General features: G+C 31.8%; 1 protein-coding gene across 20 annotated transcripts in view; it reads right to left on the reverse strand.

Annotated features, from left to right (window-relative positions):
• Nucleotides 1-7: 7 nt before the first annotated feature.
• Nucleotides 8-14,151, reverse strand: part of fred (friend of echinoid) — a 149,640-nt gene continuing 135,496 nt past the window's right edge. For all 20 annotated transcript variants that reach the window (XM_089465026.1, XM_089465024.1, XM_089465025.1 and 17 more), the window contains one exon: nt 8-5,032. In XM_089465026.1, the coding sequence (XP_089321152.1) occupies nt 5,004-5,032 (29 nt within the window). In that variant the 3' untranslated portion in view covers nt 8-5,003. The remainder of the gene's footprint in view (nt 5,033-14,151) is intronic.

Consider the following 14,151-nt stretch of genomic DNA (forward strand, 5'->3'; position numbering starts at 1 on the left):
AGTTATATCTCATATGCATATAATATCGTATAGATATTTTATATATTTAGTATTTACCAGCTAATTTATAGTTAAAATTTAGTTTAAGTAAAATGCTTGGAGCGCCTGGCGACCAACATCTACGCAAATCGTATATGGTTTCAGTTATGCATATATATGTTTTATGTATGTTTAAATTTAATTTTCTTTACTTTGGTTTCTTTTGTTCACAGAGAGAAATAGTGAAAATTAATTGCACATCAAATCTGTTTGGCTTAAAGATCTACTTACACTGCTTTTGTTGTTGGACTATTTTTGATTCAATTCATTTCATTTTTATTTTACTTTAACTTCTTATCTTAAAGCTAAACACATAGATGCAACGGCTTATAATAATAATTTGAATTCGAAAACTTAAGTAGAAGCACGGCTGAGAAAACACTCGAAGATAGAACATCAAAAATAATTGTAAGTGATTAATATTGAAAGAAAAAAGAAAATTGATAGAAAAATATTTTATAAAGAATTCTATTAAGTTTTAATTATAATTTTGAATAACATGTTAAAAAAATAAAAAATTAAAATAATAAAAATAATAATTAAAGAACATTCTTAATGTATAAAAAATTTTAACATATTTTTATTTTTTCATATTTATTTTGCTTACTGAACTCTTCATTAATCAAATATTTGCTAGACTATTTATATTGGCTTTCATTTGATTTTTTTTTTTTAATTTTTTATTTCTTTACTTTTTTTTTTTTTTGGTTTATTTATATTTGTGTATTTACATGAATTAATCAATTAAATTGTTGCACACACTACATACAATACAATAAATCTTATTTTTTCAAGTTCATATTTTATGAATTATGATTAATTATGTAAATATTTCATATATGTATATACAAAGTGCTTACAATTATTCTGCTAATATCAAATGTATTCCGCTGCGCTTTCTTTTTATATATTTACTTTTTTATGTGATTATGATTAAATTATTTAACATATTTTAATTTTCTGTTTGCTATTATTTAACTATGATTAATATTAAATGGGTTAAGCAGTGAATGAAGTTGACTTGTGTATTTCCTATGAGAATACTCATAGACATTAAAACACATTTATATGTGGGGTATTCGAATCAAGAAAAGAGAGTCATTGAATATGGCAAAACAAATTGATGTCGAATACAGGGTAGTTGCATTTTTATTAGCTAATTTCTCATTTGTTCTTCATATAAGTATTTCATATTTTTTTTTTTTTTAATTTCTTTAAGAAAATTAATATAAAACAAAACGTAAACACTTTTAAATTACAGGGTATCTACATTGCTAGCAGTTACTTCTCATTTATTCTATATATATATATATATATATATATATATATATATATATATATATATATATTTAAAAATTTGTTTTTTTTTTCTTCTTTTCTGGATTTTTTGAGTGGCTTATTTGTTTATTTGATATCAAAATAAATGCCTCAATTACACTTTTCGCTGGAATATAAGTTATTTTTTTATGCAATCCTTTTTTTTTAGACTTTCATGTTTATTTTCCAAAAGTAAAAACAAATTGGTTCAAGTTTTGCATAAAATGCCACCGCAGCATATATTTCGCACATAGTTTGTAATAGTTTAGCAAATATATAAAAAACTAATTTAGTGTTTTATATTCCTTGTTTGTTTGAATTTTTTTTTTTTGTTACAACCTATTTTGTTGCCAAAAACACGAAATGAAAATAGCATTTTCGCTACTTCATTTTCATGTTGTTTTCCTTTATTTTTTGGCAGAGTAAATGGAGAAATGTGCTTCAAAATTTAGTTTATAGCAATGCGTGCAAGAGTTTAGATTCGCATAGAGGTGGGCTTTATGGCAGGGAGCTGAGTGAGCTTATAATCCTGCTGAGCGAGCGAGAAAGAGAAGAGAGAGAGGCGAAAAAAATGTTAAAATTGTAGATTTTTATGATGAAAAGGCAGCGAAAATACATGAATATCATATTGAAATTAATATAATTGCATTAGATAAATAAATATAAATTGGATTTTATTCATTAAATATTAATTGGAAAGTATTGAAAAATACAAAAAAAAAAAAAAAATTAAATAATCAATTAACAACATTGTGTCTATTATTTTTTAATTTGATTTTAAAGGAGGAAGACGTGAGCAGCAATGAAGTAAAATTAAAATGAAAGCCATTCACAATATAGACTTGTATATATATGAGTATATACACACATATATCATACATAAAATCCATTTTATTCGAAGAAATTGAATTAATTTTGGTGTCAACATCGAAGCTATAAAATTTCTATTCTGATCATTAATGTTGTTTTCTTCACATTTGTGGTTTATTACAGAATTTTGTATAATCTATTTATATAATATCAGAGTGGATTTGGAATTTCTTGGCCTTTAAGCGCCTTAATAAATATGTAGCTAGTAAATGGCATTTGGTTGACCTAGTTAATTGCGCATTTGGCAATTAGGTCCGAAGAATGCGGCAAATAAATTGAAATTTTGCGCTTTGATTTTGTCAACGGCAATTTCGACTCTCGAAATTAGTTTACAGCATTTGCACAATCTAATTTGCGTAAAAACGGGCCCTCAATTGTAATTTGTAATTACAATTTTCGTGATTATAAACGACGACAATGCAACAATTGAAATTAGCAGTGCAATTAGTTGTTGATCATCCTTCACCCGCGCATTGTTCGACTCAATAAGCCACTCACACTCATACACACGCACACACTCACTTACACACACCCACTCACTCACACTCAGTGACACACAAAAACAAAGGCTAATGAGTGGCCTTTGCCATTTCAATAGGTTTCGATTGTGTTTCTTTTTTCTGTCTTTTTTTTTACCGCGGCGTACTCTATGCAGTGGATACGTTGATTTCGCTATGATATACTATGCAGAATGGCTAAACTAGTAATAGTATATCTGACTGTGCTTTGAAACATATTCCTATCGATAGTCGAGCTTATCATTGTTTCATCTCTACTAACTTTAGCGTTGCCATCGATGAATTGCACATTTTCATTATATTATCAGTTATAATATCAACAAATAGATAGGTAGCAGATGTTCCGATAGTTATCGATATACATGAATAGAAATCATTCATTATGTTATCCATTATAAATGCAACAAATATATAGTTATATAGATGTACAGATAGTTATCGACATACGTGAATATCACACTTTCATTATATCATCTATTACTACAGAACTTTCTATAGAAATTACTATCAAAGTAGCAAATCGAGAATTTCTCATTTCATGATTAAATATCGAAAATAATTGCTATGAAAATGTTATCGATAGGCAAAAAAATTTATAATTTCTTAGTGATGATTCGAAAAATAGTTAGCCTTAACAAAAAAATGACTCAACTAAAAATTTCTAGCTTCAGAGTATTTTCTATGCGACTCGCTGAGCCAATCGTATCATTTTTCTCACATATTGTAAATGAAATTAAAATACGATTTTGTTGTAGTGTAGACTGTGTGTATATGTGAGTGTGCCTGTGTTGGTCTGCAATAACTGTTTATTTAATTTTTGCTAAATTTTCCATATTGACCGCACAATTTTTGTATAGATTTTCGCACAATTGCAGCCTCAAAGGTGGCTTTTGTGTTTGGCTTTTGGTTTTACAACGAATTCAATCCGAATTTTCTGGCTATTTGCATTTGTCGCACATTTTCAATGCTCGCCAAATGAACAACCAACAATTTGGCCACATTTTATAATTAAATGGCTCACATTCATAGACACATACTTACATACATATTTATATAAATAATTATCACAATACGAAATGTTAGTCAAATGGCCTAATTCGCGCTGTAGGGAATATTTGATATATGATATATGATTTGCAGATGTTGATGGGAAAGTGGCGAAAATGGAAAATCAAATCTAACACAGGTAATCATCCTGTCAAATGACTAGAATTTCTGTGGATATTTTCGGTCTAGCATTATATACATATGTCCTCATCAGACACTGAAGAAACTACCAGGAATACAAAGTATATGCATAGATTATTTCTTCTTCTCAATTACTCTCAGTATCGAAATGGTATTTAGCAGCAATGTAAATTAAAACGAATTTCCAGAACTATTTTCGATTAGAAGAAAGAAATCATTATCAGACACTGTAGGGACTAAAAGGATATATAATATATGAATATATTATTTCTTCTCCTCAATTCCCCTCAGTAGCTAACCAAATTCCTTATCCGATTCCCTCACAAGATTCATCACATACTAAAAAGTATTTATCTGATATTAAACGAATTTTTCTATATATTTTCGATCTTTCATTGTGAATTATCATTATCCGTAGCATCTGCAAGGAATTTTACAAGTTTCTCCTCAGTGGCTAACAAACTTCCTTTTCCGATTCCCTAATCGCATAATCAAATCGCATCCACTGCAAGAGCACCTTCTGTAGTGCATTAAATATGTCGTATACTTATTCAACTCAATTTCCCCTAGCTCCTATTTTGGTTTATGCTACAAAACTTAACTAAAGTGCACGCTTTGTTTAAGTTAATATACATGTATATTTGTTGAATATTTTTTATGGTATTTTAAGTATTTTATTTATACACTAGGTATTAAATCTAAGTTTTTTTTGTTTAGTTTTTGCTTTTGGTCGAAATTTTGTTTTACATTGAACGGATTTCTCACGTTTTTTTATTATTTTTTTTTTATTTTTGTGTTGCTTCCCTTTTCATTTTTTTTTTTTTTCTCCGTTTAGCAGACACCTACAAAAATTATGTAATGCGTATTTTTTAAATGCCACTTAAATACCTAAAACAGTGCAGAATTTAATTGTAATTTTGCGCTCGTTTTACTTACTTAATGCTAATGTCAAAACGTGTTGCTCACGTTATTAAATTATGTTTTATCTTTTTTTTTTTTAATATTTTTAAATATTTTGTTGTTGTTGCTTTGGTTGTTGTTGTTGTTGCTGTCTCTTAACTGGCAATTAGTTTAATTTGCTAAATCCTGTATAATGTCGGCTGCAATGAGAGAGAAGAAGCAGAGGAGGGCTTGGTAAATCGATATAGTTTAGTGTTTGTTAAGCTCGCTAATAAATAATGTTGAAATGGCAAAAAAAATTTAATTTAATTAAAAACTCTATTAAAATGCGCTTTAAATTCATGTTTAGTTGCCCATTAATTGGGCTTAATTTTGCCATAAAATAAATGGCAGAATTTTGTGAGATGAAAGCGAAATGACACCCAAGAAATACCCTGTAAATTATTGAAAAATTTAGTTTAAATATATTAAAGAAATATTTTGGCAGATATTTTTATGGACAGGTAAAGAAAAGTATATAAATTTAGTTTAAAGTTTTTATTCAAAATTCAGCTTAATTATTTATACGAATCTATTCAAGTCTTTCCGTTCAAATTGAATTCACTTCTCTATATACGATAGTTAAGTATCGATAACAGTACTTATAAGTATCGATGATTAACTCTAATGCTAAAAGTTCTAATTCCTATTGGTCTACTAAAGCTTTCACTTAACAGAAAACTAAGTAAAGTCACAGCTTAACTCCTATGCCTAACACAAATCCTTTATCTACTGCTCTACATTGATAGAGCAATACAGTCCCAGTCAACAGGGTATTATTATGTCAGGCGTGTGAGTGCGTAACCCTATTCCACATGCAAATGGGTCAGCAAGTTTTTGAATGCTTTTGGCTAAGCACGCGATTTGAATATAAATACTTGTATTTCTATATGCAAACTATACAAATAAATTATTTATATGTATATAAATATACTCCATGAAAAAATATACTAGAAATATATTTATATATATTTTGAATGGATTGCCGCTTCAAATGCATTTGCGTTCAATAAGCGCATCGGGCCATGAATGCAAATCGAGTCGACGAGCAGTGCATTCAATATATCATTCAACTATATATATGTATATATAGATATACATATATATATATATATCTATCTGTATTATGTGACAAAAGCTGCGAAACATAATCAACACTTGGCGACAGTTCGGCAATGCAAAACTCAATTCAAATACCAAAACACTCAGCCAGGTGCGCTCTGAGCTCGCACCACAAACCGTCTACCAATAAATATGTGTGTGTGTGTGGTGAGTGTCTGTGTGTGTCTGTGTTAGGATATTTGAAAAGTCAACGCTTGTCAAAGTTTGCGGTGTTCGTGTGAAAGCATAAGTATATGGGTTTATGCGTTTGAGTTTTTATTTGAATAAGTTTCAGGTGAAAATTGAAAAATAAATATTGAATAACAACTCAAGGTACAAATGGTGCCTGGCTCGGGGAATAAAAACTTAAGGATTGTTAAATTCAAATCTTAGAAATTCCAAGAGCAGCTAGAACAGCCTATGGGCTGTAAAATTTAATATATTTCCTAATATTTTTTAACACATTCTGATTTAGACATTTTATAAAATTATTGCAAGAGCTTTAATGAATCGAAGTGATAACAGTAATCACTATATTTTATCCTATTACTTAAAAAAAAAAATTGTACATTTATTATATTAAATATCCTACTAGGTAAAAAAAATTATATTTTTTTTTACCATCATTTATATATATATTTGATATAAACTGAAATATTTCTTTATATATATTTATTTTATTATTTTTAAATCTTTGCATGTTTTGTTTTACATTATAATTTTTTATTTAATATTTAGATTAAATTCCAATTTTTTTTTTTTTTTTTTTTTTTTTGAATGAACGAATAAATTTTGTAAAATCGAATTTATTTTAATTATTATTTATTTAATTTTTTGTTGTTTATTTTTAAATTTTAATATGTTAAAATAGTTTCCATTTATTGTTGTCATTTATTTTTATTAATTTTTTAATGTATAAAATAAAAGTATATGTAAATATTCCAAAGTATTTTCATTGTCCATTATTTTTTACATTTTGATATATTTTTAGATACTTGATATACTTTTCATCTCAATGTTTTTTGGATTAAAACTATTTGAGATCTTTAACAAATTTATCACAAGCAGAATAATCCCATTTTGATTCTAAACATATCACGAACAGCGCCGCATAAACTTGCCACAGTTTGTCTCTTTTATATATCAGTGAGTCTGTCTGTCTGTCTATGTGTGTGTGTGTGTGTGTTTGTGTGTTGGCGAATACTTGTCGTTGATTTCGCGCAACACTTTTGCACTTTGCACCAGCGCTGACAATTGCAACTTTTGCATAAATACATTTTCTGCATTTGCCACGCACACTTCACAACGTGACAGTTGCCCCCCTCCCCCTTCCCTCACCGCCTTGCGAGCCTCAAGCCCCTCTCACTCGCTTGGCTCCTGCTCTGCTCATACTTTAAGTCAAGTGGAAGTGCAAATCGTCGCCTGCGGTTGTGACACGCCTCTCACCGCCCCTCTCAATAATAGACGATGAAGAAGAAGCAGAAGCAGAAAACTTTTGCATACTTTGATGCGCACGCATTGAGAATTTATCAACGCTTCGTGCATTTGTTTGCCAAACGCGTTTGGCAACGGATTTGGCTTGTGACGATTGATCGACAGTAGGGGAGTAATATTAATGTATATGTATATAGATGGGAGAGAGATTATGGAGAGTGAGATAATATAAATTTATATAAATTTCTTAAATAATAAAATATAATATCGATTTTGATCGATTTTTACGATTTTTTGGTTTTATCGATTAGTAAAATATGATAAATAGACAGAAGATTGTAGATTTTATATTTAAATTATGTAATTCTTAGCGTTCTAGGTATTCCGATAGACGGCTAGAAAGAAATAAGCTTAGGAGCAGCAATCGTGAGAAGCTATTGAGCAAGGATAAGTATATTTCTTCTTGCTTAAGAGGGTTTTCTCGAATTGCTTTAGATACTTTGGTTATTTATCTTTCTGAAGGCTAACTATAAACACAAATTTTACTCTAAAGTAGGCAATTTTCTCTTTGGCATAGTTTTTTCTCAGATATAATTTATCGATTAAAAGTTATCGATAGTTTCCAGAATACTTAAACTGCGGTATGCACTTCATATCTTCATTCATGGGAATGATGGATAGTATCAGGTCGATTCAAGTACTTATCTGACTTTGTTGCCAAAATTATAGTGTCTCCTATAAATATGAATTTTACAATTCTTCGATTCTACAGATCTCAAATCTTTAACTATGATATGATAGCAACTATACCCCAATTTCCCAAGACTTCGTCTGCATTATAGTGAAAATGAGTTCTCTCTCTGACTCATTTATAAATTTTCATCAGCTTCGCATATTCCGTTTGCCAATTTTCAATTGCTTTCGCTCTTCTATATCCACAAAGAAGAATTCAATATCATTATAAAATATATATCATACGCTGTTCAGCGAAATTTGAGCGTCATTGACTCCTTTTTGACACATAATTGACATAATGTGAATGGTCGATTGTTGGCGGACAAAGGAGTTTCCGCTTCAAAAACGCAATTAACAAATTTTGCAATTTTCTTTGCCGTGAAGCGCAACGCAAACAGCGCACGAGCGGACCGAAATGGGGCGCAAAGAGCAAAGGCTTCGTTTGAAATTTATGTGCGCAGCGCTTGTTGTTATGTTTCATTACCTAATAAACATTTTATGAGTGGTCAGTCAACAGCCGAAACACCCACACACACACACACACACACACACACAGAGAGAGATAGACAAAGCGAAATTGGTAAATTGTTTGAATGATGCATAGAACCGATGTCCGGCTGCCAGCTGCTCTCTGCTGGCTGCCGACCGCCGGATAGTGCTCACAGTTGGCTCTGCCATAATTAACAAGCTCCCAACCGGGCTACAAGCAGACTCCGCACAGGCTGCCTGCTGCTGCGCCATTTGGGGTTACATGGAATACTCTACCCTAGTGGGGATATTTTAGCAAAGACATAAACTCTGGATCGTAAGGGTTTTCAGTTATCTGTTGAGAGCATTAAATTGGCATGGAAGATAGATGACTATAAATGGTCTATAGGCTATAGTCTAAAGCTCAAATAAGATAGAAGAGTCAAGTTCCTAGATGGAAGATAGAAGATTGAGATGGATGATTGAACATTTGTAGAGACAATATAAGATACTTGATTGATAAAAAAGGATACATAAAATGTAAAATAATTAACAACACAAAAAAATAACTTTTTTTAAATTTATTTTTTATTTACAATCTATTTGAATATCATACATATGTAATAATATTAAAAGAGAAAGATAAAAGACGACAATTAGTAATAATTAATAATAAAGTCAATAATGTCTAAAAGAGAAAAGATATTGAATTTAAGATATAAAATAAAAATCAAAGATAAATAAAAATCAAGATAAAGAACAATGGACTCAAAATAAAGTATTTAAGATGATAAAACATAAGAGATAAATATAAAATAGAGGAAATTGGAAAAAGAAGATTCAAAGAAAAGGCAAACAAAATCTAAATGAAATATGAATAATTAAAGAAAGAGAAATATAGATAAAAATAATAGGCATAAACACAAATTATTTAAAATGAAAATACAAACGATTAAGATTAAAAGTTAAAATTTCAGTACTTATCCAAAAGTTAAAAGACGCCCCTCGTACTACACTTTCTACCGTTACTACATGTTCTACCCTTTTCAACCTTTAATATACTACACATATACACTGCAATTTCTATCTCTCAGGCAATATACTCTACTCTAATACATCTTTGATACAATACCACACTATCCCATCCGATATTCTCTATCAGAGAAAGCGTACTAGGACTGTCGCTAACAATCCATTTTCTCACTTTTTCGTTTAGTCGGTGTTGTCGCTTAATGCTCCCTGGTTGGGCAGCTTTGGGTTCGTGGACCCGTTAGCTGGGTGCTGCTGGCAGCTGGCTGCTGGCTCATAAAACATGCTTGGCCGCAGGTATTCCGGCGGAGCCTGCGTTGGTGCCTTCTCGCTCACTCACTCGCTCTCTCACGCTCTTGTGTTTATGTCTATGAATATTTCATTTAATTGAAGCGCATTCATTACCGACCGTAGCCACGCCCACGCCCACTTTTTGGCGTTGTAATTAAAATAAATTTATTACGCAAAATGTTTTGCCAAAAAATTTGTCAAAAGTTGTTGCCGCCTCGGCATAAATAATTGCGACCTCTCTGCAAAGCTCTTTATATGTGCATATCTTATACGACTTGCGGGAGTGTGTGTGTGTGTGTGTGTGTGTGTATGGCAGCGTGTGTGTGCATTTATTGCCTTTTGTATGTTTAATGATCTGCTGCTGCTGTTGTGGCTTCCAGTTGTTTAGCTGGAAAATTGATGCGGTTAATGTGCTTCGAATTGTTAAATTTGTGTAGCCAGAATGGAAATCGAGTATATTGAGTGGAGTTTGCTAGACTAGCAGATGCTCTCTAGGGAATTGAAAGTTAAAGAATTTTGAGGAGTTAAACATTTCTATGAAAAGTGTAAAAAAATTAACAGTTGCATTTTAATTAGTTTAAGCTACTAACTAGAGCTATGATTTCTCAATCAGTCAAGCAGATTGAGGCCGAAATTCCAGCTTCAGCTGCTTAGGCTAATAGCTCCTTATTACTTTAAAGACAAAATTTTAATGTTGCCCACAGCGATTCGATTGAAATTTGTATGAACTGTTTCACTCGAGATTTTAATTGTATGCAACAGAAGACGTAATCTGAATTTCAAAATACCTTGACACGTGTTTGATCTTGAACCAAAAAAATATAACAAATTCGCAGAAAGGTAAATAGAATTCAGATTTTCTAGAATTAAATCAAATTCTGCCTTATTTGATATTCAATTTAAAAATATTTGTATAAATTTGCATATGATTATTATTTTATAATTTTAAATAAATATATATATTTTTTTGTTATTAAGCTTAAAGCTTTTTGTTAAGGGACATCAAATGGTTTAATAACAATAATAACATTTTTTAATCTGCACAAACTAACTGACAAATCTGTAGCCTTTTGGAATATTTTTTTTCTTCCCCATTTGATATGCTTCAAAGCAGCATTAATATATATAATTTATATACATACATACATATATACATACATATACATATACACATATACATAGACCATTGAAGGAAGGGAAATAATTAGTATTTTATTTGTATTTATTAAATGCAGCCATAAGTAAAACCACTTCATTCCTCAATACATCACAGAATATAATTGAAGAAATAATCAAGAACGTGCACTAAATTGAATATATTTCCACAAAAATGCACCATCAAAAGATTCCACTGAAATGAAATGCAACAAGCGAACTTTAAGAAGGGCTGCAAGATATTTGGCCCAAAGCGAAATGCGGAATGCGCTCAAACAACAGTGGTTTTCTACAAATAGAGATATTTAGAAAGGGAAAGAGAGAGAGAGACACAAAGAGAGAGAGAGAGAGAGAGAGAGCGCAAGCCAAGTGAGATGCTTGGCCTCTGATTGCGCGCTGTCGGACATGAACGGCCGCAAATGCGGCAATTGAATTGCGCAGATCGAGAGCTCAAAAGCATTGCATACTTTGCAGCGCCAATAGAGAGCACTCTCCCCTCTCGCCACACACACCACCCCACCCATGCCCAGCTCGCATCCCTCCCCAATCCCCGCAGCTACACAAAAATTGCATCAAACAATAGCGAAATATTTTCGCTAGCTACGTCAAAAGATGCGCAATGACTAACAACAACTTTTCTACTTGCAACTCGGATTTTCGAGTTCCACTTGCAGCTCAAGTTTGCTTTTATTGTTGTTTCTTACTTCTTATTTGTTATTGTTGTAAGAGTGGATGCGGCGAGGGGAATCGCTGTAGTGGCTGCTGGAATGCTAAAAGCATAAGCGCAGAGAGGGAGAGAAAGAGAGAGAGAGAGAGACAGAGAAACGGAAATACGAGTGCGCAAAATAAACTGCATAACTTGAATACAGTCCGGCAGGCATGTGATCGACTAGTAGATGCTCTATATAGAGCCCATAGAGAATGATGATATATAATTTTCTATATACATGTATGTATATGTTCTGTTGTACTTGAGTTGTAAGAATTACGCTTTAGGAACTCTGAAAGTATTTGAGAGAATAATAATCTATATGTTTTAACACATATTAAATCTATAGAAAATGTGTGGAAAAAAAATCAAACTGAATGGCCGAGGCAAGTCTCTAAAATATCTATAGAAAATTTCTAGAAAAAATTCCATTACAACGCCGAGTAAAGTCTGAAAGTCGTAGTCTCTGAAAGCTGCATAGAAAATCTGAAAAAAAAAAAAATAAATCCAATTAAATAGCCGTGTTAAGATCCATAACCTCTAGGTGAGATCCTTTATAAAAATAATTTCCTCCATATAATTAAAAAACAATTTCTATAAAAGTATACAAATATATGTACATTTGTATATAGATAAGATTTATATATACTTCAACTCGAATATTTTTACTCTTTAATGTGTTAAAGTTAGTCTAAGGCCTCAAATACAACCGGTAAATTATTTTATTAATTTTTATGAAACATTATGGGAATAGAATGACGAATCTATTTCTTGTAATGTTCGCCAATAATGTTGGGCCATATGCTACTTAGGTTAAAGGGCTATAACATATTAAATAACAGTCAAATAACAATCAATGAATAAATATTAAGTATAGCTCAAAGTGTGAGAAGATCCAAGCAGAGTAAATCACATTTTACATATATGAGAATTTCTATCCTATCGTCAATAAGCCAAGTCAATTTCCAATACTCTGCCCCTTCCAGCCTAGCAGCTCTGCAAGTATCTCCACTCAGCTTTATCGAGCTCTAGTGAGAGTATAAAATATCGAGGTGAGGACTTCTTGGTGCATAAAATATATTGCAAAGAGGCTTTACAGTTAGCTGTTGCGCAATTTCAACAAGCTTATCTCACTCTATCTCCCTCTCGCTCTCGCTCTCTTCCTTGCTCCAGCTCTTTCGCCTTCGTGCGTCCTGCACAGGAATCAGAAATCGAAATTGTCCTCCTAGGAGGCGCCTTTTCGTTCCGGCTTCAGCAGCTGAAGCCAATCAATTCGAGTTTCTTTTATGTCACGACTCCTGTTTGGGCTTTACTTTCTTATTGTGGCCAAGAAGTGAAGTGAATGGACATGTTTTTCGTATTCGTGCTTGTTGTTCTGCTGCTGCCTGAATGCCGTACTCTGCTGCCGTTGTTTGTGGCCAAAATGAAGAAAATGGGGCACACTCTGTGGCTGCCACAGCTGCTGCAACATCAGCAGCAGCTCTAGACTACGGCTGCTTTGTTTTAATTGAAATGTTTTTGCAATGGAGCTAAGCGGATTAGAAGCAGTTCATAATGCACGAGCATGGTAAATATGAATGGCCAACAGCAGCAGCAACTGCAACAACAACAATACAATTTACAAAAAAAAAAAAAAAAAAAAAGGAGGATGAAAAACAACCTCCAGCAGCTGCTTTGGCTCCTGTTGCCTCCTTTTGTCTAGCTAATTGAAGCAGCATTTAGCAGCGGAACCACAAAAAACAAAAGCGAGTCGGAGCAGCCAGCCTGAGTCGACTCAGAGATAGCCTAGCTAGAGAGCAAATCGGAAGCAAAGCGAAAAATCTGGATGATTTGGCTAAAGGAAAGGAAATAATTCCAATTTAAAATGAATGTTTTATTCTTAGCATGAATTGTATATAATATATAAACAAATCTTTAACATAATTTTATATATCTGTTAACAATCTGCCTCTTCTAATATCTACTTCTAGAATAACACATATTAGGTTATATTAAATCTCTGTTTAGTGTTATTAATAATACAAATTTTCAAAAGTATTGTCAAGGTTAATTTTCATATATAATTCCAGTATTATATCTATATCAGAATAATTAATTTGAGAATTCTAGTATTTGAATTCAATTACCAGTCAGTACTCCAGATCTACTACGTTCCTAGTTCTTTAGACTAGAGATGTACTTTAAATTTTCTCTTATATTTATAATAGCACAAGCCAAATCAAAATTTCCAATGCTCCAGCTCTTCTCGCCGTCCAGTTCCTTGAGTCCATCTTTGCCCTCACTCGATTATTTTTCTTTGCAGGGCATTACATCATACATATACATCTTCTATTCATACATATATACATACATTGTATA

Source organism: Drosophila arizonae, chromosome 3 (genome assembly GCF_054131065.1).
Source record: "Drosophila arizonae isolate 15081-1271.41 chromosome 3, UAZ_ARI_1.0, whole genome shotgun sequence".
Taxonomy (NCBI): Eukaryota; Metazoa; Arthropoda; class Insecta; order Diptera; family Drosophilidae; genus Drosophila; species Drosophila arizonae.